This window comes from Trichoderma evansii, assembly GCF_050947405.1.
Source record: "Trichoderma evansii strain SZMC 28006 chromosome Unknown GGI43scaffold_2, whole genome shotgun sequence".
NCBI lineage: Eukaryota > Fungi > Ascomycota > Sordariomycetes > Hypocreales > Hypocreaceae > Trichoderma > Trichoderma evansii.
The window spans coordinates 1,159,934-1,185,851 of NW_028145204.1; the positions used below are offsets into that span (position 1 = coordinate 1,159,934).

At 44.6% G+C, this 25,918-nt stretch overlaps 9 protein-coding genes across 9 annotated transcripts; 3 read left to right on the forward strand and 6 right to left on the reverse strand.

Annotated features, from left to right (window-relative positions):
* Positions 1-149: 149 nt before the first annotated feature.
* GGI43DRAFT_379452 (nife hydrogenase-like protein) lies at positions 150-1,713 on the reverse strand (the record flags this gene model as incomplete). The annotated part of the gene is made up of 3 exons (XM_083202842.1): positions 150-166; positions 229-970; positions 1,042-1,713. 3 exons carry the CDS (start codon positions 1,711-1,713, stop codon positions 150-152), a joined length of 1,431 nt encoding a protein of 476 aa, XP_083064904.1.
* A 1,206-nt stretch (positions 1,714-2,919) lies between these two features.
* Positions 2,920-3,698, forward strand: GGI43DRAFT_429524 (acyl-CoA N-acyltransferase; the record flags this gene model as incomplete). The annotated part of the gene is made up of 1 exon (XM_083209125.1): positions 2,920-3,698. One exon carries the CDS (start codon positions 2,920-2,922, stop codon positions 3,556-3,558), a length of 639 nt encoding a protein of 212 aa, XP_083064905.1. The 3' UTR covers positions 3,559-3,698.
* Positions 3,699-3,788: 90 nt separating this feature from the next.
* Positions 3,789-4,382, reverse strand: GGI43DRAFT_379454 (uncharacterized protein; the record flags this gene model as incomplete). Its single annotated transcript, XM_083202843.1, has 1 exon — positions 3,789-4,382. The coding sequence occupies one exon, from the start codon at positions 4,380-4,382 to the stop codon at positions 3,789-3,791; it is 594 nt and encodes a 197-aa protein (XP_083064906.1).
* Positions 4,383-5,192: 810 nt separating this feature from the next.
* GGI43DRAFT_393178 (uncharacterized protein) lies at positions 5,193-7,455 on the reverse strand. Its single transcript, XM_083204640.1, has 2 exons — positions 5,606-7,455; positions 5,193-5,538 (listed from the first exon to the last, which is right to left on the reverse strand). The coding sequence occupies exons 1-2, from the start codon at positions 7,216-7,218 to the stop codon at positions 5,430-5,432; spliced, it is 1,722 nt and encodes a 573-aa protein (XP_083064907.1). The 5' UTR covers positions 7,219-7,455; the 3' UTR covers positions 5,193-5,429.
* Positions 7,456-7,809: 354 nt separating this feature from the next.
* Positions 7,810-9,337, forward strand: GGI43DRAFT_393181 (fasciclin domain-containing protein). The gene is made up of 3 exons (XM_083204641.1): positions 7,810-8,557; positions 8,629-9,013; positions 9,088-9,337. The coding sequence occupies exons 1-3, from the start codon at positions 8,022-8,024 to the stop codon at positions 9,199-9,201; spliced, it is 1,035 nt and encodes a 344-aa protein (XP_083064908.1). The 5' UTR covers positions 7,810-8,021; the 3' UTR covers positions 9,202-9,337.
* Positions 9,338-13,453: 4,116 nt separating this feature from the next.
* Positions 13,454-16,464, forward strand: GGI43DRAFT_429527 (peptidase S8/S53 domain-containing protein; the record flags this gene model as incomplete). The annotated part of the gene is made up of 3 exons (XM_083209126.1): positions 13,454-13,615; positions 13,706-14,910; positions 14,977-16,464. 3 exons carry the CDS (start codon positions 13,454-13,456, stop codon positions 16,349-16,351), a joined length of 2,742 nt encoding a protein of 913 aa, XP_083064909.1. The 3' UTR covers positions 16,352-16,464.
* A 1,264-nt stretch (positions 16,465-17,728) lies between these two features.
* Positions 17,729-18,554, reverse strand: GGI43DRAFT_429533 (uncharacterized protein; the record flags this gene model as incomplete). The annotated part of the gene is made up of 2 exons (XM_083209127.1): positions 17,729-18,431; positions 18,516-18,554. The coding sequence occupies 2 exons, from the start codon at positions 18,552-18,554 to the stop codon at positions 17,757-17,759; spliced, it is 714 nt and encodes a 237-aa protein (XP_083064910.1). The 3' UTR covers positions 17,729-17,756.
* A 1,709-nt stretch (positions 18,555-20,263) lies between these two features.
* GGI43DRAFT_393187 (major facilitator superfamily domain-containing protein) lies at positions 20,264-22,880 on the reverse strand. Its single transcript, XM_083204642.1, has 7 exons — positions 22,159-22,880; positions 21,994-22,087; positions 21,733-21,932; positions 21,132-21,671; positions 20,850-21,045; positions 20,713-20,789; positions 20,264-20,640 (listed from the first exon to the last, which is right to left on the reverse strand). The coding sequence occupies exons 1-7, from the start codon at positions 22,456-22,458 to the stop codon at positions 20,377-20,379; spliced, it is 1,671 nt and encodes a 556-aa protein (XP_083064911.1). The 5' UTR covers positions 22,459-22,880; the 3' UTR covers positions 20,264-20,376.
* Positions 22,881-24,231: 1,351 nt separating this feature from the next.
* GGI43DRAFT_420351 (NAD(P)-binding protein) lies at positions 24,232-25,315 on the reverse strand (the record flags this gene model as incomplete). Its single annotated transcript, XM_083207802.1, has 7 exons — positions 24,232-24,398; positions 24,470-24,632; positions 24,668-24,700; positions 24,755-24,823; positions 24,872-24,964; positions 25,068-25,105; positions 25,282-25,315. The coding sequence occupies 7 exons, from the start codon at positions 25,313-25,315 to the stop codon at positions 24,232-24,234; spliced, it is 597 nt and encodes a 198-aa protein (XP_083064912.1).
* Between the last annotated feature and the right edge of the window lie 603 nt (positions 25,316-25,918).

Sequence of the window (25,918 nt, forward strand, 5' to 3'; positions counted from 1 at the left end):
CATTCACCACATTTTAAAAATGACTTGAGGGGCCACCGAACATGAACATAACAAAATTCTGGAGAGTATTTACGAAGTTCTCCCAGTCAGCTATGGCTACAGACAAAGAAAACGTAATTCTAATATTTTTGCCTTCCACCCCATTCCCTTTACCTGTCAACCTCACCTGTACATCCAAGTTAGTGAATTTCTCAAGATATAATTCTGCTTCATGTTGATGATACGTACCAAACACAAGATCCATAGTACCAATTACAGCGACCGCATCAGCCAACAAGTGACCCTTGGCGACGTGATCGAAACCACCCAGGTGAGCAAAGCCAGGAGCGCGGATGTGGCATCTGTAAGGGCGCTCGCTGCCGTCGCTGACCACGTAGACTCCCATCTCACCCTTGGGGGCCTCGATAGCAGAGTAGGTCTCCCCAGGAGGAACGGCGTAGCCCTTGGTGTAAAGCAGGAAGTGGTGGATCAGAGCCTCCATGTTCTCCTTCATGGCAGTTCGGGGAGGAGGTGAAATCTTGTAGTCCTCGACGCGGACGGGGCCGGCAGGCATCTGGTTCAGGCACTGGTGGATGATGCGCAGTGACTGTCTGAACTCCTCCATTCTGCACAGGTATCGGTCGTAGCAGTCACCGTTGGTGCCAACAGGGACATCGAACTCGACCTTGTCGTAGGCGTCATATGGCTGGTTCTTTCGGATATCAAAAGGAATGCCGGAGCCGCGGAGCATGACACCAGTGAAAGAAAGGTTCAGAGCATCAGCAGCAGAGACAACACCAACACCTCTCAGACGCTCAATCCAGATACGGTTATCAGTAAGCATCTCCTCAGTCTCGTCAATGCGGTCTCCGAACTGGGTAGCCCACTGGTAGATATCATCCAGCAGTCCGATGGGAATATCCTGGTGAACACCTCCGGGACGAACGTAGGCGGCGTGAAGACGAGCACCAGAAACACGCTCATAGAATTCCTATCCAAAGTCAATTAGCCATACCACCCAATCTACGATTTTTCTGCTTTCAAATTGAGCTAATCGCATACCATGAGCTTTTCTCGCTCCTCGAAACCCCACAGGAAAGGTGTCAAAGCACCAACGTCCATGGCGTGTGAAAGGACGGACATCAGATGGTTCAGGACACGGGTGATTTCGCCAAAGAGAGTTCGGATGTACTTGGCACGGTCGGGGATCTCAATGTTCAGAAGCTTCTCGACAGCAAGAGCAAAGCATTGCTCGTTTGTCATCATGGAGACATAGTCCAAACGGTCGAAGTATGGCAGAGCCTGAAGATAGGTCTTGTACTCGATCAACTTTTCCGTTCCTCGGTGCAGCAGGCCGACGTGAGGATCGGCTCGGATGATTTCTTCACCACTGAGCTCGAGAATCAATCGCAACACACCGTGGGCGGCGGGATGCTGGGGTCCGAAGTTGACAGTGTAGTGTCTGACTTTGCGATCCTCGACGCTGTTTTCGAGCGGCTTTTGGGCGCTGCTCTCGGACTTGGCGCTCTCGGACTTGGAAGGGAAACCGTAGGGGTCGCCGGTCAGGTTGAAGTGCTCGTCCGTGGGAACAATTCGCGTGCCAACCTGCTCTTGGCTCGCATATCGTCGGAAAGCTGATGCTGTGAAGGGTCGAGTGGCAAGAGATGTTGTCGCAGGTCGCAGGCATAGTCGCCTGGCGCCGGTGCCAACGAGTCTGTGGAGGGATGGGACCATTGCGAAGGAGGGCGAGGGCCGGTCGGAAGAGCTTCAAATGCCCAGTAGAGCCTCTAGCCCGAGATCAATGGCTGGTTAGACTGACGATGCTCGCTTTCGGAGTCGTGGCCGTCATGCCTCTCGGAACTGAAGAAACGGGGAAGCTCGCAAGTTCCGTGATGGTGGGGCGCCGGGATATTATTTTTGCGCTATAGCTGGAGCGATTTTGCCAATTGCGGACTGCTGATTGGACTGCGCGATGGCGCATCTCATTTATTTACACAGGTATCAAAGTAAATCATCATTGTGATTGAATTGGATATATTACGAAGCCTACAGAGATTGTAATCAGCTTTGAACTTTTTAGTATCCTGAAATTTTTTTTATAGAGACAGATTTGTCATTGTGCCCTCATTGTGTACACATTTCGCAGCTCAACCACCCCACCTAAATCTGTGTCTTGTAAGTGCAGGTACCTAGGTACTTGGAGCTGGGCTTGGCGTCTCTCCAGTAATATATGAATGCTAACTTTGAAAACTCGTCTTGCTTTTGAGAAAAAAAGTTATATTAATAGTAAGAAAGCATAGCAATAATTTCCTTGTGTAAAGGTGGTAGAAGAAAACACTTAGTTCCCTAGCTATTTGTAACTGGTATGGCGAGCATGTTATAGAGGGATGCATACTCTAATAATGCCTGCCCAAACATTGAAATCTCATGAGTTTGTTGCAGTTTACACACAACACGCCTCAACTTCTTTAGAAACGGGGTTTCAGTGAATTAATTATTCATTTATCTCTTTGCGTTTAAATTAGTAGGACACCATTAAACGACTCCTCAAACTGCTCGTACATCCGCGGGCTTTTTCGGATACTCAATGTAAAACGAAGGAATGGTTGAGACACAAGATAATTAACGGCATCCAAATGCGCATGGAATTAATATTTGAATTGATATTAAAAATTGATATGAATACGTTTGCAATACTATATCAGAAATAAACCCCTATTATACGAAATGTAACGAAAGAATTTGAGTCACGCGCCACTTCGCTACCAGTCGACATCGGCGATAATATGTGTAAGTGAGTGAGTCACACCCATCGATCCTTCAAGTTATAAACGACCACTTCACACAACCTTTGAGTGTTGACATGACAAATAAAAGGTTTTCGACCATTATATCGATCTAAGCTCTTAACCAAGGCCCAGCCTATTGGAATTTGTCACCATGCCTAGAAAAGAAATGAATCGAATCCTCCCATCGTCATGCCCGCCGAGCAGCGATCCAGGAACCATATTAGTCGAAACTGAAAGACTCATCATACGGCGATATCTATTATCAGATGCCCCAGCTCTGTCAATGGCTGCAAACCATGAAGAAATTGCAACCTTCATGAGTGATCGCTTCGCCAGCCCGTACACCGTTGCCGACGCTGAGAGTTTCATTAAACAAACCTTCCATGATGACGATACAGCACAATACCCACACTCGTTGGCCATCGTCTTGAAGCCAGGATTTCCAGGAAATCCTTCAACCACGGAGCCACTTATCATCGGCGGTGTTGGAACACATCAATTGACCGACATATTCTACCGAACGTGGGATATGGGCTACTATCTTTCTCCGATAGTGTGGCGCCAAGGTTATGGCTCTGAGGCGATTACAGCATTCACAAGATGGGTGTTCAATACTTGGCCATTATTGAACCGCATACAAGCTCGTACGTATGAGAACAACATAGCAAGCCAGAAACTGTTACAGAGATGCGGCTTTGTGATAGAGGGAAGGGGAAGAGGGGTTGTTGAAAAGAATGGAAAGCTTATGGACGACGTTGCGTTTGGCCTCATAAGAGATGACTTGAAGTAAGAACTGCTTCTACGTCTTACAGATTTTGGAATTATAAACTCCTGCGACTTTTTTTTATTTCGACCTGGGGTATTGACTGTCTAATCGATTCTATCAAAACCCTTTGCGTTCGTCTTGTTGATAGTAGGTCAACCCATTGCATATAGACATCTTCTATCTCTAGATAAAATTATACCATAGAAATAACTTTTACGTTGAATGCTTTCATCTGCCTTTCGCTTGATATGTGTTCATGTATCCCCCTTTAAAGCTGAATCACTACTCGAGCCAAATACATTCGTCCAGAATGGGTCGTTGAAATCAAACTCCGCGTGTTGTACATCCGATGTCTGTGGCAAGAATTTAGTATGCAGCCGAGTAAGTTGATTGGCCTGTTCTCCCTTATCCCAGCATTCTTGGAATGTTGAGATGGGCTGTGATGGCAGATGCATATTTTGCGGCAAAGCATCTGGAGGGTAGTCAAAATAAGAGACCATGCCGACCTCGGATGCAGTGTTTGGTGCTTCTAAAGTGAAATCTAACGCGGCAGGCACCTGCAACTTTTGCGCTGTCATAGATTTGTCTTCCGCTCCGCCACCCTGTTTGTCTCCACGTGTTGCTTCTGGGACTCGATACAGAACTGAGTTGGGGATGTTAAAATGATCATCAATAAAGATCTCTAAGGGGGGCCATTGTAGCGAAGTAGCTGTCTCTGCCATATTCGACAAGATGCTTGTTGTTCCACTTTGAAGCCTGTCGGTAGTAGCCAAATTCTTCTGAAGGCCTATAGTCTGCTGCTTGCCATTCTTTCCTTGAGAAAGCTGGTAGTCGCTTTTTAACCTCATCTTCGTCCTTCGAAACAACAAGTAGTCGGCTTTGCTTTGTGTCCACCATTCCGGATATTCCTTAGCACTCTCAGCCCACTGCTGCATAGTTGAAAACGTCGAATTCAATGCAATCCAAGCGCACTTGTTACAAGTTCTGTACCTGCATCTCTGTCTCCTCAGAACTCTTGGTACAGAGCAGCCGCATGTGGTAGTGTTCCAGTTCAAGCTCCAGACAGCACTGTCAAAAGTTTTAAGCGTTGTTGCAGAGTTGGTTGTAGTAAATAGATCACATGGCTCAATGATATACCATCCAACGGGCTGGACACAGTCACTTTGGCTGCAATATACCTCTTTTGCGCCGCACATCCGAGTTCCAGGAGGGACTTCGCTTTCGAGAGAGGAAATGTAGAGATAGCGGAGATCCCTTCTCTTTTATGCAGATATTGCATCAGATTCCCGCTTCTGAACGACTTGAAAATCTCTTTCTTCATCAAAAGATCCAAGGAAGTTAGTGTTGGGAGTCAAGTGAGCCAACGTTTCTATTTGAACGCAAGAACACCAAACTCTTTTATGTCAAATGTGGTGCTAACGCTCTTTGCACTAGAACGTTAATTGCAGAAAAGCAAGTAGGGGCACAAAAAGAGCAAACAAAATTGTGCGATTCAGAGAAGCGGTCTGGGAGTCGGTCAAAAATGTTCAATTATACGCGCTACGTTCTTAAATGGAGGCTCAGCGTGCTTTTTGGCGACAGTGATTCATGTTATGCTGGGACTGGCTCTTTTAAAAATACTCAATAGTTTCCACAAAGCCTACTGAATAGAAAAGCAATAAGCGTTATAAAAAGCTCTGTTATATGAAGCTATAATTATTCTGAATCAAGCTTGTAATTTTCCATTACAGTAGTAAAGTCTCGCAAATGAGGCTGGGATAATCAATTTTGCTTATACCGAATTTCCATGAACATGTTTTTGTTTTTTTAACTAAAGATTGGCCAGCTAATAATAGAAAAAAGTTCCTGCAGCAAAGTTTGTGGGATCTCATTAATTCTTAGCTTCCTTATTATGATCACTCTGTATCGAGCGATGTTATCAGAGCTTCTGTCGTCTGCGCCGGCTCCTTTTTGTCATTTCCCGTTAATTGAGAGCCTTTCTCTACATCTGAATTTTTTGAAGACCTATTGGCATGTTAGCGCGGATCATAAAAGAGAGTCGGCGTAAGATAATATCGAAAGAGATTCTTACTCTTGCAAAGTCACCCCAGGCTTATCATGATGTACTGGGTTAAAAGCTGGATTTTCCTTTTTGATGAATGAGAACATAATACCGGAGTCCAAACCGTTGATTATTCGAACAGGAGTCAGCAGTAGTAGCAGAGTAGCAAGTATCCACACGCCTGCTAGAAGACTCGGAATGGTGATAAGGACTGTCATCGACAGTGCTGAGGCATCAGGACTCCAAACAACGAAATCATCAACGCCATTTGAGCCTGCAACCAAATTTGCCAGCTTCTGATCAGAGCCGGGCGGGTATAGCGTAGTATCAGTCAGCACATTGGAGGTTGCAATAAATGCAGCTTGAACAAGGCGTGTTAAATCGTTTTGTATGCTGCTGGCACTGGCATCGAAGATTTGGGAGACGGCGGTGGTTGTAGATAGTAGCGCCGAGAGCCCAAGATGTGAGGCTACAGTAAGGATCATTGGTTGGAAGAGATGGGCGGAAAAGATAAGTTGCACGCCTAACGAAAGCTCAAGGCCAGGAAGTAGAGTGCTATTGAGTCCTGAGACGGTGCTGTTGTGACCCTTGTACGACCATACATTATCTTCCCAGCAAGATAATACAGGGCGCGCACTGCGTACTCGGTAGGCAGTGTCTGTATTTGAGTTTGGTATCGGTTCGGTGAGATACCACGGGTCTGTCCCCGCGGTGAAGCTACTTCTTTGGGTAGAAGATATGAGTGCCGCCCATGTGGCGTTGCTGGTTTCGAGGGTGCCTTTGATTGAGCTATCACCTGGGTAGAAAAAGGCGACGGGCTCTCGACCATCAAACAGCGAAGCGGATTCGGTTTTGTTAAAGATAGTGTACCAGTCCACGAGATAGGGAGCAGAAGTAGTTGTCTTCACGAAGAAGCTATAATCAGTAAAACACGAGCCAATGACGCTCAGCGTAAGCTCGGGATATTTTTGTAGTCCAAAATCTGCCCCCGTAACATCATAATTGTAACTGATGCTGATGTTAGACTCCCCTAGTGTCTCAGGAGTTATCACCACTCTCTGGTCGACTATTTCCTTGGCAGAACCGGTACTACCAACCGCTCGAAGGGCTGATGGAGCTTCCAAGACATAGAGTGCGGCGGTCGAAGGATTATCATCTTTTACTGTTGGAACATATATCGCGTTCGGATTGACCGGGGCCGTGTTGTTGAGAATAATCAGGGGAGGGATGATGATGGACAACGCAGTTTGCCCAATGTATGCGATGAGGACCAGAAACAGAATGCCAACCATCCACAGGCGAACCTTTTCGGCCTCTTCTCTGGTATACTTGAACGTCTCCATGAAAGACCCCATAAGCTCTCCTCTATTGTTCCATAGAATTGGTACAAGCGGATGGAATGACTTGCTCTCTCCCTTGTTCTTTCTTCGCCAACTCAGTAGATTGTATAAAACAAGTGCAATGATGATTGTCCAAGCTTGAGCCATAAGCATCGTCAACATGACAGAATAGGCAGAGTTGAGTTGATTGGCAACCCATGTTGGGACGGCAAAGGCACTTTTGGGCCCATTCTCGCTTGGAAAACTGAATCGTTTCCAGAGCAGATATGTGTCTCGAGGTTGGGGAACTGTAGTAACAACCATGGTTAAACAACAGCAAGGAGTATTTCCAAATGCAAGTTGGGGTAGAAAGGGAAATATGGTGGAGGTGAAGCCAGAGAGCCAACGGTTTGAAGATCCGCCGATAGAGAGGCTCCCCTCTTCCTTAAGTTTGCTGCTGAGTGCGGCCCAGTATTTAGTGCTCTCATCCAAGAAAAAGTGACATGAGACATACCATCCTTTACTCAGTTGCGCTGATAGCCGTATGAGCCTGAATGATTCAGCGTCTGGTAAGCCATACGAGGGGTAGAAGCTGGCCGTGCTGTTCGATTACAGCCGCAGCCGCTAATGCTGCAATGTGTTGAGGAACGATTGGCTTGGTCGGGGGGATATATGCAGCTACTTCCGTTTAATACTAATATGGAAATCTAATGGAACCAGGATAAGGCCTGTAATGTTGTTGATATCTCTCAGGGTCATTCCATTGGCCGCATCCTGAAAATGTACTCGGCTCAGGCTCACAATTGTGAATAAATCCTACATGATTGTAAAATACTTGAGCCCATGAGAAGATGCCTGTTAGTGGCTATCTACATATTACATACAAGTAGGTTACTCCGTTTGCAGGGTTATCAGAAAGCCCTGGTGTTTGGAGGGCTATAAAGAGCACTGCCAATTCGTATAAAAGCTTGGAATCTCGACTACACAGCTCTCGTTCTTCAACCCTCTTCTCCTCCTACTTTTAAACCAATTCATCAATTACCAATTCTGGAAGCTCAAAGAACGCTCCATACGCCACTATTTCCAAGTGTCCAATAGCTCTATTGCCACCAAAATCTTATTGTAAGATGCGTGGGCAGTCTTTTGCAGCTCTCCTTCTAGGCTTGAGCACTTCGGTCTTTGCCGAGCTGCCTCTCATAGATGCCCTTGTTGCATCTGGCGCCTCCAAATTTGCAACCTTCATCCAGTCGGATCCGGATGTTTTCGCCTTGTATGAATCTGGCCGGATCCAAACCGTCTTTGCGCCATCAGATTTGGTCTCGCCACCTGTAAATCTAGCGAGACGTGCTCCTTCACCAGCGGATGTTGCTAAAGCGGAGATTCAAGGCTCAGAAGACCTTGCTGACTTGAAAACCGCCAGCGGCTCTGAGCCAGGTTCCGTCATCCCAACTGGTACTGATTCCCCTGGGCTAGGGGGTCAGCCTCAAGTTGTTACCTCTGATACAAGGCCTGCAAATGTGACCAACCCGACTAGACGTTGGGCGTCTTCGACTAACCTCACTGGACCATCCCTGCTGAGGATTTCATCTGGTTTGGGAAACATTGCGAACATCATCCACGCAGACGTCCCATTTGAGGGTGGGATAATCCACATCACTGACAAGTAAGTGGTGCCTTTGCATAACTCATGCTATGTAACCCTATCAGTAGAGTTTAACATTTGCTATGCGATAGCTACTTCACCCTGCCCCAGTCAATCTCTTCTACAGCTCAAGCGCTTGGGCAGACAACGTTCTCCAGCTTAATCAGTGGGAGCAACCTGACCAAGTCCCTGGAGAGCACGCAATTCGCCACCCTTTTCCTACCCTCCAATGCAGCCTTTGCTGCGGCTAATGTTGGCCCATCCGTCAGCTCATCCACTGCTTCACTGATTTCCAATCACATCGTTGGAGGCTTTGCTGGCTATCTGCCTGTATTGAAGGATGGAACTGCGTTAACGACACAAAAGGGCGAAACACTCGTCATCAGAATCCGTAACGGCATATACTATGTCAATGGAGCTAAGATTACACAGGCGAACATCATAACGGAGAATGGTGTGGTACATATCATTGACCAGGTAAGCCCTGCAGCTAATAACGGCATATTTGCATAGCAATTGTTAATTAACGTATTTTAACTTTCTCTGTTTAGGTGTTATCACCCTCATCGCCACCTCCCCTTTCGTCAGGCGGTATGCTGTCTAAGACTGCCAGCTTTATGTGCGTAATTGGGGCTGTTGCTGGGGCTGTGATGGCTCAGCTCTAATCCTGCATCATGATTTCGGAGCCTTCGTAGTGATTTTGGGAAGCCGATTTAGCCGGCTGGAATAATAATATGGGGAAGTGCCTTAATAATTGGACCTGATTTGAGATACTATCAATATACAAGCAGCTTAACATTATAAGTACATGTATACTCTGATGCTTGCTAATAAAAGTAGTGATCTTCCAACACTGTGTAGCACGAATAGCACATACTACCCAATCTGTTAAGGTGGTGTAAGGCGTATACACACAAACAAGCCGCCGAAGAGCGTTTAAGGTAGTTGCCTTGCAGGGCAGACCCATGACTATCATTTTCACTACTAGACGGAACATCGTGATTGGGTCATCATTTTCGAGCTGTCAGAATCAGGCACTTTTCAGCTTCGAACTAGATCGTAGTTAGTCCGAGCGGCCTAATAGCCGCTGCTTCACGGTAACTTACTTGAGTTAGTATTGTCTCTCTAAAAACGGGCTGGCCCGGCTATTTTAGTGTATATGATATCCGCTCCATACGAAGTAGATCCTCTTGCCCTGAGGCTGTAAACTATTTTCGAGTTGTATCCGGCTTGGTAGTGAAATATGCGTCTCAGACATTTGATCTCTCGTCACCGCCAAACATAGTTGCCTGGAACATTGTTGGTAGACTATTCCCCCCCCAGATGCCGCCATAAGCAAGCCAAAAATATAGCGGCATTAGTATTACATAGGCTTTTCGTCCTCGGTAGCACAGTGCCCATGTGTCGACTGCCGCGGAGATTCGAATCTCTTTGGCCCTGATAATTCAGGAATCTTATCTGGCAGCTGCAAGTTGACGAGGCAAATGCCGCCGAGCCTCAATGTACACATGTTCTCGCAGGTATATGACATCAAGAGAGTGCCTGCGTATAAGCATGTATTCGGCATATTATGCCACTCATATTTTGAATTACGGCCTTGTGCTATAATAATATCTTACTTGATATAACTCTTCCAGCTTGTGTTTTCACCTATTATCACGACATCGCAGTACAGTCTTGCATGCGAGAGTTGGATTTCCAATCTACTTATTGTTACGTAGTATTGAACCTAAGGGGAGGCTACTTAGCAGCCCCAAACAATAATAACCATGCAGAGAATTTAGCGCAGTGATGCCCAAATAAGCCTAAAAGAGTTTAATTGGTAGCGACAGTGTCGTATCTAGATATGGATGCATGTGTGATGTTTGGACACGCATGTGGGAGGTTGGTAGGCTCAGGAGTAGAAACTCTCGTATAAAGGAATTGGCAGTGGAAATACGCTTGTTTGGAAGCCGTCTCGTAGTTTTCGATATATCATATTTAGCTGAAAGCTCCTAGGCTACCAAATGAGACAAGCTGAGAGGAGATATCCAATGACCGCCCATGACGTATAGAACTGGCGCCCAATGGTCAAATGTCTTAAATGTGTATGCTGCAATAAATACGGTGATTGTTACCGAGCCTTACCAGGGGCACTACTTAGCTTGCTGAAGCTGAATTCAAGGTCTTCGACCAACGGGTGGGGGCTGAATTCATCCACCGGCACGCCTGTAAGCATGTAGCTTGTATGTTATTGGACTACAGGTTGCACATATGCCGATCATGTATCTTCAACCAATCAATAGATATCACTTATAGGCAAGGAATCTCACCTGAAGGGTAGGAATAATCACTTTGTCCTACCGCAAGCTCTCGTCATAATCCTTCTTAGTTTCAGCTGCTCCGCTCTGTCACCGAACAATGTCCTGGCCTATCAAATGGATGGCCAGGGGACACCCCTGTATAAAGCGACATCTCTTTGGCAAATGTATGGGTACGATCTATCTGTAATATTCTTTACCCCTCTTTAAAATTCCAGCCTCAAAATAAAATAAAATGAAAGAGCATTGTAGGGCGGCAGTATTCCTGAAGCTTAGCTCTGTTCCCCATTTGCTACTATCAATGTCTAAACCTTGAAATTATAACAGCGATGAGATTATTTGCATCACACAGAATACTCTCTTGATATATAGTCGTTATAAATAATATGGGAGCAAAAACAAACTCGCATGAAACTTATTTGAAAGGTATATACTATCGATAGTTTTTCTTACTAAAAAATATTCTCTGTAGGAAATGTGGTCTTCAAATTCCTTGTATGAGACTACAGTTTATTGTTCAAAAAGAATGTGATCATAAAATGAGAAACTGAATATTTTACAATTTCTTTTACGTAGGCTACACAACTAAAATTGCGTGAACGTGAACTTTCAGAATGATGTATCTATTTGATGTTAATGTCTTTGGACACCTTTTGTGTCTCAAAACCTAACTCTACTTAAATCACCCCTGAGGCCAGTCCGGTTTTATTTTGCATCTAAGTGATCTTTTGTCACCATGTTCACGGTTGCTAAGCCTGCGAAAGACATGAAATAAATGCTCTGGATCGTGACCGCCTTCATATAGATCTATAGTAGAGATACCAACTGCTAAAAAAAAAAAATTGGCTAATTAGACTAAGATTTGCTTTCTCATAGGACTTATATCCAGATCCAAGTACACGGTTGAGACCAGCAAAAGCCCCCTACGTATCTGGCTGTGCCAGATAGCGATGGCTAGATTCTTGACGTAAATATCTTAACATCGGTTATTTCTGTTTGTATAAAGAGATATTGGAGCTCCTTGAGCCCCTTCTAGGATAATCTCAAGCTTGTTGATTAATCGCCCAAGAGAGGAAGTCACGATACATGAGAATGTCCGATCGATGAACGGCAAATCATAATACACACCGAAGCTTACGATAGCACTGATAATAATATCACCTTTAGATGTGGTCCTTACATCGGAAGAGTTAAGAGGAAGTCGCATTGCAGTCTCAATTGGTGATCTTGGCATCCTGGAGCTCTGATAGTATTCGAGAGTTTCTGAAATTTTGTCGGCTTCAGCAATTTATGCTCCGTATATATCGTACATTGTCTCTAGGAAATTTAACAAAGAATTCTGCAATCCTTTATGTCAATACTCCGGCTGCATATTTACTCAGTGCTGGTTGTTTTTTAATTTACTCTCCCGTACCTACCTAGGTAGATATTACATGCCTGGTCGGATATCTGTAATCGCACGTTTAGCACACATTACCCACATTTCAACCAGACGACAAAAGCGCGTGATAACAAAATTCTAGCTTTTTGTTTAAATTTACAGCGTTTAAAAATAGTTACATACGTAAATATAGAGTTATTAATGAGGCTTTTTACTTGGTAGAATTTTTGTTCAGGGTAGGGTAACGTGGACTTCAGAATATGCATGCATATAATGTCCCTCTACTCTCCCCACTACAGCACCTCTTGAGGTTGTCGCTGACCAATATTACTTGCTGGAGGAGTTATCAATGGGTGCCCTGGTTAATCGTATCCCAACACGCAAATAGTACTTCCATTTGAATATTCTTCTCACCCATTCTAAGCGATATCTCATTATCTCACCATGCTTTACGGCAATGGCGGAAAAGGTGGTGGTCCAATGTCACCCTAGTTCGATTGCTAAATCAGGAAGCTCCCATCTTTGCTGGTAAGCGTCTGGATGCAATTGCACGTTACATAAAATAAGAGGACAGAGCTATATTATGGTCCCACGGCAAGTTTAAAAATGCTTAAAGTCCGTTCCAAAAGTGCACTCACGCTCCAATAAATGTTAGGATACAGTGAATTCACAAGCGAGGCAATGTCTAATTATTGTTCATGGCACTTTGTGACCTAGGGGCCTCCAATATTGGCTCATCATAAGCTTCGATCAGCAATACTAGTTGCTAGTATGTTCAGAGACATCAACATGATTCTGTTCTTCAAATTATCTGTCCTGGTAATATATGCATAGGATGCTGGTAGGCTGACAGCACCAGTACGATATGGCGAGACTAAGGCCATAAATGGTAAAATATATGTTGGGTAAGAATACTAAAAAAGGGGATTTTAAAATTGGTGAATAATATACTAGTACTAGCATCAAATGCAGTGGTTCTGTGTATAGAAAAGTGCGCAGCAGTAGGCTATTCGATCCCCACTCTCCATCAGAATTGGAAGCTCGTTATCCTTACCATGCCAGCATACGGAGAGAAAGTCGGATGAGGCGATCCCAACTTGGCAGGCACAAATACAACGCGAGAATTCATCAATTGAGGTATAAAGAATGGACGAGTCGCGAGACAATTATGTTCGCTCTGCTACCGATTCTCTTTATACAAGACGAATCGGCCCTAGGCTAATCGTTTAATATCAAATGGTGTCCTACCTCCATTTACTGCCCCTTCTGGGCGTATTGTTTACAGGAGGCGTTCGCGCGAAAACATCAAATGTTAGTGATGCCGCTGATGGGAATAAAATTGTGGGAAACTGGGATTATCTTCCTGGGGCCTATATAATCGAGTATGAGCAAGGTCATGTAAGTTGATGCATAACTTCTACACCCAAGTTGAAAGAGAGAGAAAAAGGTAAAATTAGGTGTGAATTCAGTCTAAATATGATAATACAGGAAGACGAGGCATCACTCATTAATACTCTTCATACACATGGACTTCCAGCTTCTAAGAGAATGAACTTGTCCTATTCGCTTTTCAAGGGAGCCTCAGTTCAATTGGACTCTGTTAGTCTGGATCCTCAATCCGTATCGACTAAGATCGCGTCCCTTGCTCCTGTGAAGAACGTATGGCCCGTTATGCGCTATCAGCATATCGAAATGGGCAAATCCGCGCCCATGAAAGGCGTTAAACGCAACCTCGGTGGCTTCTCACAGCATGAATCCAGAACAGCAGCAGACAGCGACACCGGATATGCGCCACACATCTTAACACAGGTCGATAAGCTTCACGCGGAAGGATACACAGGCAAAGGTATCCGTGTCGGCATTGTAGATTCAGGAGTTGATTACAAGCATCCCGTCCTAGGCGGCTGCTTTGGCGAAGGCTGCATTGTTGGTTATGGTATGGACTTGATTGGTCCTAATTTCAACGGCACAAACACACCTGTTCCTGGTCCAATACCATACCCCGACTGTCTTGGTCACGGAACACATGTCTCTGGAATTATTGCGGCCCAAAAGAACCCTTTGGGCTTTATTGGTGCCGCTTATGGCGCAACTCTGGGCATGTATAAAGCATTGGATTGCGGAGGCGGCTCTTCCAACGATGTACTCATGGCAGCATTTAACCAAGCGTATGAAGATGGGTCAGATGTCATCTCTATTTCTATCGGAATTTATTCTGGGTGGAAGGAGGATCCCCTCGCAGTTACAGTATCGCGAATAGTCGATGCCGGCGTCCCGGTGGTTATCGCCAACGGTAATCAAGGCCCTTCTGTTTTTAGTTCGGCTTCTCCCGGTGATGGTGTTGGTGTCATGAATGTGGCGTCTATTGATAATACAGAATCGCCTTTTCTGGGTACTGAGGCCTTTACGAGCCTTAATAGCCCCTCTGGTAGCCTGACTTCTTTCGCTTGGTTACCTGGAACACCCGCGTTTCCAAATATCACTCTGCCCTTATGGGCTGTTACTCCTAATACCACTACAGACGGAACCTCAAGCGCTTGCAGTCCGTTAAGCAGCAGCGCGCCTGCAGACCTCAGCGATAAAATCGTTCTCGTGGAGTTAACTGGCTGTGATGATCCCACCATTGCGGCAAACCTTGCGATGAACAACGCCAAATACATCATGTACTATAACGGTGATGATGATCTTGATGAGTAAGTATTTGCTATCCTTTTTGGTCATTATGAAGTTATGCTAACTGCATTGTTCGTGTTCATCAGCGTGTATAGCGTTAGTACCGCTCCCAGTACTCTTGGTGCTGGAATGATGCCCTTACAGCAAGCCACGATATGGCTAGATCTCTTGAGTAAGGGCACAGACGTGTACGTGACAATGGTTGATCCCCAGTCTGCCAACCCTGCAGCGACTTACTTCCCGAACAATTCCACCGGCGGCTATGTAAGTGATTTCTCAAGCTGGGGTCCAACATGGGAGGCAGATGTAAATCCACACATCGCGACCCCAGGAGGCTCGATTCTTTCTACGTACCCTTTGGATATGGGAGGATACTACGTCGACTCCGGTACATCCATGGCTACGCCGCTTATGGCTTCGATATACGCCCTGATCATGCAAGCGCGATCCATTAAAGACCCCAAAGCGCTCCTGAACATGGTATCATTAACCGCAAAGCAAACGAAATATCATGATTCATACCAATCCATATTTTACGACGGCCTTGCTCCTGTGGCTCAGCAAGGAGCTGGATTGGCGCAGGCCTATGATGCAATTCATGCAACAACCACGCTTAGCGTTTCTAGCATCTCTCTCAACGACACGGACCACTTTGTTGATAGCACAGAATTTACAATTAAGAACGGGGCCAAGCAAGCCGTCACTTATTCAATTGGTCATCTCCCCGCTCGGTCCAGAGACACTTTTAAGGCTGGCGTGTCAACGCCAACAATGAGCTCAAATTCGAGCTCCGCGGCCGCAACATTAACATTTTCGGATACAAAAGTCACAATTCCAGCAGGCAGCTCTGCTAAGATTACTGTCAAAGTAGCTCTTCCACAAGGACTTACTGAAGCAAATCTCCCTATATACAGCGGATACATTTCGCTAAATGGAACCAATGGCGAAGAACTTGTTATTCCTTACTTGGGAATATTTGGAAGCTTAGGTAGTCTTCAGGGCATAAGTTCAAGCAACGGCTACATTTATCATTCTACAGGGCATTACTGGCAAGCGGCACCTAACAACGATACTTGGACCATCCCATATCCTACAGTTGGCGGGCAATCTTCAACTTCGGCAGCTATTGACTTCCCTGCGCTCTATGTCTTCTCTAATACTGGTGTGCCTCTCCTAAGGGCAGATATTATCCCCCTTGATAATACACCAGCTAATACCACGCAAATTCTGGGCGTCGACACAGCTGGTGGTTTCCCCGGATACCCTATTCAGTGGATTGACATAGATATCTACCAAACTCCATTTAGTGGCGTAACTCAAGAAGGCGTCATATTACCAGAGGGAAACTATGCCGTACTGTTGAGAGCGCTGAAAATTTTTGGAAACGCGAATAATGTTGACGATTACTACACCGTGCAGACACAATCGTTCAACATCAAATATAACTCAACGGCGGCTTAAGTAAATACTGGAAGACCCCATGAAAAAGTGTATAAATGTTATTTGTATATAGAAAGAAGGAAAGAAGAAATATTGCTTGACAGAGATTCTCTTTAACCTGGCTCACGTCTTGTTTGTGATGCAAGTTTTATTGTTGCCTGGAAGAAATATTCATATTATAACGTCATCTTGAAGTATGATCTCCAAATGTTTTTCTGAAACTTGCATTTATGTGATCCTATAACTCTTAATGCAAGATAAGATGTAGTTTACGATCTTCAAAAAGGAGATCTTCTCTATCCCAAAAACCTGAACATTCTTTATCGCACTTGAATTGAATAGCAAAATAGAGCTCTGGTGGTTTGAGTGGGCGAGACGCGAAGAGGATCCATTTGAGACAAGCTTTTAGCTGGTCACGATTCTCCTCATCTCGTGTAAGAATCATCTGAAACAAGTCGTTTAATCTTGGTGGAATTTCTTTAAGACGATCGCGCATCTTTTTAATAGGCATAGTGCTTTTGGAAAATTCACGGTTAAGAATATCAAGAACTAAGACAACCCAGAGAAAGATTCCAGAAGACTTCGTGAGAATTTCGTATCGAAGTGAGTCATATCGAATTGAGTCAGCTTTATTAGACTTGCCTGCCCTAAGCTTTGTCTTAATATAGTGCTGAATATCGTCTGTATGTCCAATTTCGTCCTCTAAAATAACCTCGATTCCCTGTTAGATGGTCACAGTCGGGTAATGCCGACTAGAGAAGCAGACTCGCAGCCAAAGTTGCTTCTCTCTTGCGCTGCCACATAGTTCCTCAAAGAATGAAACCATATCAGAAACCTGGTCTTGATTACACTCATCAAGAGCATCGACGAATATTGTTAGCGACGTACTGCCTAGTTTCTGGACAGCCTGTGCTAAGGTTTGCTTTAAAGATTCATCTTGCCATCTATTGCGCTGGACGGTCTTGGCGCCGTCAGCGGTCATCTATTCTAAACTGGCTTTCGTCTCTGGAACCTTCTGAAAAATTTGATGGATGAGAAAGCGATACAGTCCCGTTGTTGACTTCTCGTCGTCGGTACCCCGCGCAAGGAAGAAGAATGACAGGATGATTTGCGATGAATTTCCATTTGAACCAACTTTGGCTTCCTCGAAAAGGAATTTCATTAACGTCGACTTTCCGGTACCAGGATTACCTTTGATCCAGAGCAGACCACCGTGTTCTAGTTGTTGTGCCACGTTATGCCAGGATATATATTCGGGCTTAGCGTTTCTTGCGTCTATCCGAAATAGGGTGCGAATACTCGTCATTTAGTTTGCGCTTATATCCAACGCCCGTAGTCATCTGTTCCGGCACTACTCCAAGAAATTAGACCGGATAGAGTGAAGTAATCTGGTATATGAGCCTACTATCATTAGGAGATATTTCAGCTAAAACTGCTTTGGCATAGGCGGCAGCCATTGCAGCAGCGTATGGTTGCCAATCTTTATTTTTATGTTCATCTCCATAGTCGCAAACTCTCGGATAACACCAACAGGGATGCGATTCATGGTCCCAGCTGCTTCCATCTCAAGGCCGATAAGATTGTATTTATCCCTTAACTCGTTACGTTTCCGAACATCTTTTATTAGCTTTTCCCCTGAGCCTATTGATCCGTACCACACTTGTGTTCGCTTGGAATTCGGTCTTCGTTCTCGCTGGACCAGGCGCTCGATCCCGTCTTCATCTAATTGATACAGAGTATCTCTTTCTTGCCCAGGATCAATAAATGCATCATATGAGTGATCTTTATTTTTGACGCTTTCGTAATATTGTGTAAATATGGTTGTGTCATTCGGTGCTCTAAGCTTGATGCTACCAATGGCTGATCTGACGACAGTTTCTGTGTTGGCCAATACATGGCCAGCATGTAGCAATTGAACCCCATCTTTGCCCGTTTCTTTCCCTAAATCGTAGGCTATGAGTCCAGCGCTATTACCCGTGGCCAAACCCACAAGGATATCGCCGAGACGGATATCAAGCGGAGGATTTCGTGAGAGATTCGGAAGACCCGCTGCAACACCAACAAGCAAACCGAACCAAAGATTCGGGAAAAATCTTTTGACCTAGCTCGCAAGAGCAGCAGCAGATCCAGTGCCATACTCTTGGCCAAGGGGTATAGTCGCTATAATAACATCATGTCCACATACATCACCCGCTTGGAAGACATAGTCGTCTCCGGGAGCCATGGGGAAACTGCCATTATGCCTGTTGTCCAAGAGGTGCAATGCGGCCTGCAATCTCCAGCGGAGCAAACCAAGCAACTGTGTAGGCTGCAGGGTCTAATACATTCCTAGCAGATGCCATGGCAATCGAAGGAATATCAGTGTCGTAGATCGGCACGTCGAGAGGGAGCAGAGGTAGGTGCCAGACTCGCGTCCTCGCGACGCCTCGTAGCGCTGTCGCGTTGAAGTTTGTTGGTTGGGTAGATGATATACTGAGACGTTATCAAACATTCGCTTGAAAGCAAAGAAAAATAAGGAAGAAGTTTGTAAAATGCATTAGAAAATGGTAGCAATAATACAATGACAATACTATTTGATTATTTTAATATACAATCCTTCAAAGAGGGACATATATGTCAGGGATTGAGTGCCTGGCAAAACGAGATGAGGCTGATCGTAAAAACGCCTTATGGAGAGGGTCCCGCTCCTCGCAGCCCAAGCAGCCCGAGTGGCACAGCCTCTGTTATACAGATGCTCTTTAATTGGCCTGCCTATTTCTTATCTCCCTACCTATATAGATCCAACTACCTTGACTAATGCAACGAGAATTTCATTACTGTATTACAACCGGGTGAATGAGATTGACTAGTGAAAATAAACACTAGAAGCAATTTACTACTATTAATTAACTATTACATCACATTCATTGTACCCAGTCAACCAGCCGCATTGAATTAATTGCGATATCTCTGCTTTGTAAAATTACAATACCAGAAATACGATGCAATGGCAAGTCTAGTCATTGCAAACAACCTCAAATTTACCTAATAGATATATTCATTTCACCAGCAACCTTTATTAAATTTGAGCGTTCGCACCATTTTTTAGCGACTAGATAGACACTGGCTCTTTGGTTGGTCCTGTAGTTTCTTCGTCTATTGGCTCTTCCTGGTACATATGGTTTCTAGACTGCCGATGGTATACTATAAAAGTAAATGCCTGTTTATTTTATACACAGTATCCATTTAGCATCTACAGAAGCTGTGCTTAAATGCCTTCATGTGAGGATCTATTGCTAGTTTGAGATGAGAAGAGGGGCAAATAGAGTTGATAATGATGGTCCGATCTGGCCTTTGCGGGGCACACTATGGCCGCGGGTCGGCCCGTCTACTACTGGAAGCAAATTTTGGAGCCTCAAAAATGTAGGTCTTCCCAGCCATTCGAATGAGAGAAAATTGATTAGTAGTAGCTTGCTTAGCCGCCCGTATTAACACTAGCAATCATTAGAATGTACTTTAAGTGCTGCCACCAGCGATTTGACGTACCACAAGGCTACGTAAATTTGGATAGTGGAATGAAACAAGATATTGTAGCCTGCTGAATTGAGGTCTCAACGTGGCGTATCGCTATCCAATACACGCCTATGCCACAGTTTGGACTATCTGCTTCATAAAAAAGACAGCAACTAGGGCTATGATAAAAGTTGCTTAATCTTTTCCATAATATATCCCTCTGAAAAGGACTACCTCGTTACACTAATCCGTTCTATAGTAGAAGTCTACCTATTCAAATCTCTCACTTTGTTCCCTTTGTTAATCTTAGTCGATATTCATTGGCATAAATTTTGCTTCAATGAACCGATTTTCGGGTGAGGATATACTGCTATACATTTAATGGATGTGTTCTTCTTAATGTAATCTTAAAATTCAACGTTTTTGGGTCCAGACCAGACATTTGTTTAGAGATGTGCTCTATATTTCTGAGTTAGATATCTACAATAGGCGCTATGTCGCTGTGTGTTCCGCTGCATCATCGTCTAGATCAGACGAGTACGCGACACTGCATTTTAATGAGCAAATCTAAAGTCCAGCCTCTTACTGCCTTGAATCTTCTTGTCAGCGGCATATTCCTTCTTCGCTTCTTCGCTCATCGCGTTCCAGGTCTTATCGCGCTGCTTATTTCGGAAAACATAATAAGCTTTTGCGAGAAGAAAGAGTACAATTCCGAGTATATTGATAATGACGAGGTTGAAATTGCCGCGGTGATATAGCGGAGCGTCATTATCGACGTAAATGTATGCAGATATGATGCTGCCAACTTGAACACACATCTGACAAGATAAAAAAAATTAGCAAAGGAAAAGCCGATAAAATAAAATCCTGGGCTATGAAGCTTGTCTTACATTGTATATCGCAGCTGATACTGAGCGTGTACCAACATTGTTAGAATTTTTCGATGTCCAGCCAACTAAAATTGCATCTATGGGGAAAACGAGTTAGCAGCATTCGTAGAAAGGAGAACTGCGCATCCGGGACATACGGCAATACGGGTATGATGTCAAAACTGTAACGAGAGCGTATGTGCCCCATTGATCAACCATAACACCAGGCCACCAACGCAAAGCAATGACACACGGAAGTGTCCAAAGAACTTGTAGCATAGCCACAAAGGAACGCTCGTTTAGCCATTCCGATAGTCGAGTGATCAAAATAAGATTGATAATGTGGAAGACGTTCTAAAAAAAAAAAAAGACACAATCAGTTTAGTTACAGGAGCATTGAGCGCTGGTTGCGACTAAATAAAGCGCCAAGTAAGACTTACGGCTGGAATTGTCAACAAATTAGTGGTGAATGGATCAAATCCTATCTTTCTCAGTGTAAGGGTGATATATGTCGCAGGTGGAGTTGGAGGTATGAAAACAATCACACCAAGGATATAAATCGGCCAGAGGTCGAAATCTTTTAGCGTATCCCACAGTCGCTTCGGTGTAATGGCTTCACGGTTGTGCATATCGCCCTTGGACGGATCATCTCTCAGAACCCTGTTCACAACAATAGAGATCTCTCGGTCTGTGAACCAGCCGTTGGGGCGGAACCATGTCTTGGTCTGTACGGCAGAAGCTGGCATCATGAAGAAAGAAGCAAGCCCAACAACAAGGGTGATGAGCCCTTCAACGAGGAACAACCACCGCCAGCCAGCCCAGCCGTGAACACCACGGAGGTGCAGCAGAGCAAAAGCGAGTAAGGAAGTCACAATTCCAGTGACGGACAGAGAAGTCCAAAAGTAACTGAGGCGGACTGGCAGCTCGCGGGATGTATAAAAGTAAGATAGCCAAAGAACAATGTCAGGAATAAACCCTCCCTAGTATTATTGGTCAGCTTTGGTACTAAAGTTTTGATGTGATAATAATGTAGCAGCGAACCTCCAAAAAGCCTAGAAGACTCCGTGTAACAAGGAAGCTTGTACGACCAGTCAAAGCGCACTGTGAAATGGCAACAATGGACCATAAAACCATCTGTACAGGAATCCACCGGTCTGGGCCCACCATCTTCGACACGAGCTGCGAGGGGAGTTCAGCAAACAAAAAAGAAATTCTGAATACGCTATTTCCGTAGTTGTAATCTTATTCTCGTTAGCGATAGGTTCATCTCAGAGCATGGCGATGCCAAAAGTGCATATTTACCGTTTGTGGTGAGTCCTAAGTCATCCAGCATATTATCCGACACAGCCTGTGCAAGGTTTCCACGATCGACTTGGAGGCCAAAGAACATGACACACTATGCATCCCATAAAAATACTTGTTAGTAATCTCCCAAGTAGCCATTGGCGGGATAAAATGTTGACATACAGCCCAGAGACATATCCGCCAGTCTAACTTTCTCACGAGTCGACGCTCCTCTTCTTCCGACCAAGATAGTGATGGGTCAAACACATGCCGACACTCATACTGTGCCTTTTCGTATACCTCGCTCCAGTGCTGAGCAACGGCCGGGTCTCTGAATGGGTTTTTCTTCTCATCATATCCGCTTTCCTCGGAGGCCGGAACATCGCTTAGTAGCTGAGCTGAGCTGGTGGTGGACTCATTGATGCTAGAAGTCACTTCTTCCGTGCTAGTATAAATTTTGATGTCCTTCCCGTCCACCGCCATGGTAGAATTGAGTCGGTAGCGTAGATATTCACCTAAATAGAGGCTTTCCGACAAATTTCAATGCTACGTAGAACTGCCAATGGCTTCCCCCGTGCTCTAGTAGCCACCAAGAAAGAATCAACATGCCATCTACGGAGACAACCGCCAACATATAACAATGAGCTCGTTTATGACTTTACTTGTAATTCCGCATCCTTGGCATCTTTAATTACGCGCTATGATTGCGTGCTAGAATAGCCAGGTTAATGGCTCTTTGTATTAAGCAGCACGTTTAAGCTGCGTCTCCCCGCAATGTGCCGCGTGCGAAGATGAATTGCGCCATCAGCCCAAGAAGATCTCCGGTTGCGCTATTCGGTACAACGAACGCGAGTGGCGGGGAATCTTATAAGGTTTCTCCGGAAAAGATATCGACTCGGCAGTTTCCAATATGGCGGTTGGAGAGGTAATTTGCATATAGAGAGGAAACGGCCGGACTTTCGAGATGACTTGGAGATTTGGCCCAACATTGTAGCCGCCATTGCCAAGGGCTGTGGGGGCGTCTTTGAAGTAAAGCATGGGCAACTCCTATTGTATATAGCGCACCAAATTTATGTAAAATATATGCAAAATTTCCGAAAGATAAAACTATATTGATGTTTATTTAAAACTTAAAAAGGGTGTCAAAACAAGTATCTACCGAGCTGTGAACTTGCACGTTCGCTCTGAAATGCTGTAAGTCCGTATTACCAAGGATAGGCGCTTAATGGCTACCAATTCATATCAGGTCAATTTTTACGATGCAAATCGCGAGCTGGCAGGTTACGAAATTTTGATGTGTTAAAAAATCAAGTAAAAGTGCGCTTCCCGCGGAGATGCTCATCTTTCGCTTTTTCTGGAATTGAATGTTGTCAGCTGGTCTTGGTAGCCGCTTCCATTTGAATGTCGTGATATGGCGACATACACACCTTGAAGAGGGCCACGATCATCGACCTCGGCCTTGTAAGCTAGATTCGCTAGCAGCATGACTAAGCAATAATAACGCCCGTCCAGGATAAGGATTGTTCCCTCTTCCTTGAAAAGGCGAGACAACCTGCATTGGTTCTTAAGAATTCTATATAAAGGCGCAGCAACGCCTATCGTGCAATGGCCATCAAATGCGAGTGACCCGCTATATGAGATGCAATCCAACTGGAAAATATCTCAAAGCTGTAGGGCGTAGTGGTTAAATTTGGGGTCTGTTGAAGATACTCCGGAATTTTTAATGTTGTATATCCTCTCTTGTTCATCTGCCCAAAGAGAAATGCAACCATCATGTCCAAATGCACATGGGCAGTCTGCTAGAATATGATTAATGTCTATAAATTACGCTAGCAGTGGCGTGGGGGATTGGATGGGTTACAAGGTTACAGCTGATACATATCATATAGCCTTAGTTCGTCTTGTTACATCGTAGATATACCCCCCTCCCCCCTCGAAAGAGATGAACCGTGAAGGTTGGGCAATTATGTCCGATGCCTGTGTTCAAACCATGAAGCATACAAATTGCTTCATATTTACCTTCTTTTAGATACTGTTGATGTCTTTGAGTCAGTTGACATACTACTCACGTTGTCTGTTAACTTAACCCATGCACGCACAAGCCATATCTTACTAGCGATCTATGCGAATAAAATGATGATATGGTGCCCTAAATAGCAGAGCACGTACCTACCTTATACAATAAACAACATGTATTCTTTTTAAAGACTACCTCTGCTCAAGACACGTGCGACTACATCTTGCCACAAACATGTGTTACATGACGACTCCGTTTAACGGAATTCTAAGTAGCCAAGAATTTTTAATCTCATCAGCTCGGGCTTTAAGCTCATTAACATTCCAGTTTACCCAGACGAATTTGCCCTTGAGAAACTTCGCCTCCGATGAGGCAAGCCATAGCGCGAATTGTCCAACGAGCTCAGCTGCGATGTGGGATATTAGTCAAATGTTTAGGGTAACAGAGCATTTTTTATCGTATTTTGGCTATAATCACGCTCATCCTCCGAAACCACGCCGAGATGGGATTTTAAACCCGTAGAAATGACTACAGGCTGGATCTGAACAACGTGCCGCTCGGGGTGCTCTTCTTGCAAATAATCGAACATCTTGGCAATGGCGGCCTTTGTAGCAGAATATACCCAAACACCTGGCACAGGCTTGATGTGGGTCAACCCTGAGGGACGTTATAGACAGGCGCGTCGGCTGCGAGTATGGGTGCAAAAGACTAGATCGCGTTGAAGGGAGCGATGAGGCTGAGATCGAATCCATGACACAGTACCGCTTCATCATATCCCTCTACAGACCCGACATCGGGCATGACATTTGCAAAGCTAATGAAAATATTGATCTTGCCTCAGTCAGCTTTTCTTACCAGGGCTGTTGCGGCGGCGTCAACGTCGGCACGCTCGTTCAAGTCAGCGCTTTCGAACAGCACCTTAATGTCAGCATTCTTGGCCTTGCTTATGATCTTAGTGGTCGATACTTTCAGCTTCTCAAGGCTTCTACCAAGGATGGATGGCAATAGTTTTAGCTCCGGCATGTGCGAAAGTTATAGCGATAGCTTTTCCAATGCCTCAGCCTCCGCCTGTAACTACAACAAAGGCATCCGCTGCGCTGAGCTCTGGGCGACCTGGATCGAACAGTTTCTCAACAACCTAAATTCGGCACTCCCACTATTTCATGCTAGCACGCTCTTGTATCTAGTTATAGAAGACTATTTCAACACGCCTCGACAACGGGGTCCAGTAGCATGGGCTGCTATCAACGTTGTTTTGAATATCTATGTAGTTAGTAAATTCTTCCAACTGGCAATGATGATGTAGGATCCCGGGTGGACCATACCGCTGAAGATCTAAACAGAGCACAGTCAGTCATCTCAGCTGTAATGCTAAACGAAACTCAACTCTTAAACATACAGACGTTGACGGGCATGGTTATAGTACTCCAGAGTGTCCATGACCCAACGCAGGCAATAGTGTTATTTTTTTTTTTTATTACATAATTTTCTTATACTCTTTTGATATGTTACAAATACATCATGGATAAATCTGTAAGCAAGATCTGCAAGCTTCCATGTTATTTACTAGTTAAAAGTAAATTCTCATCTGCCATTTTAGAATACCATACTAAAAAATTGCTCGCGCTTTATTTGTGAAAGGGGATATACTACGAGTAAGTGAAATAATACTCCGAATTATGTCTACCCTATATAGCTTCTAATAAAGAAACTTTCAGAAGAGATATTAAATAAGAGAATCTATCCTCATATATTCTTACGCAGAAAAAGATAAGCTGGTCGGTAAAAGATTTGCATAACATGGAAAATTGGGGGGGGGGGGGGGGGGGGGGGGGTTGGTTGGCTTGGGCATGGTTTTTATTTTTTTTCTTAGACAGGTACGTATAGTGTTATAGGAGTTTTAAATTTTTTATGTTTTGGTCAAGG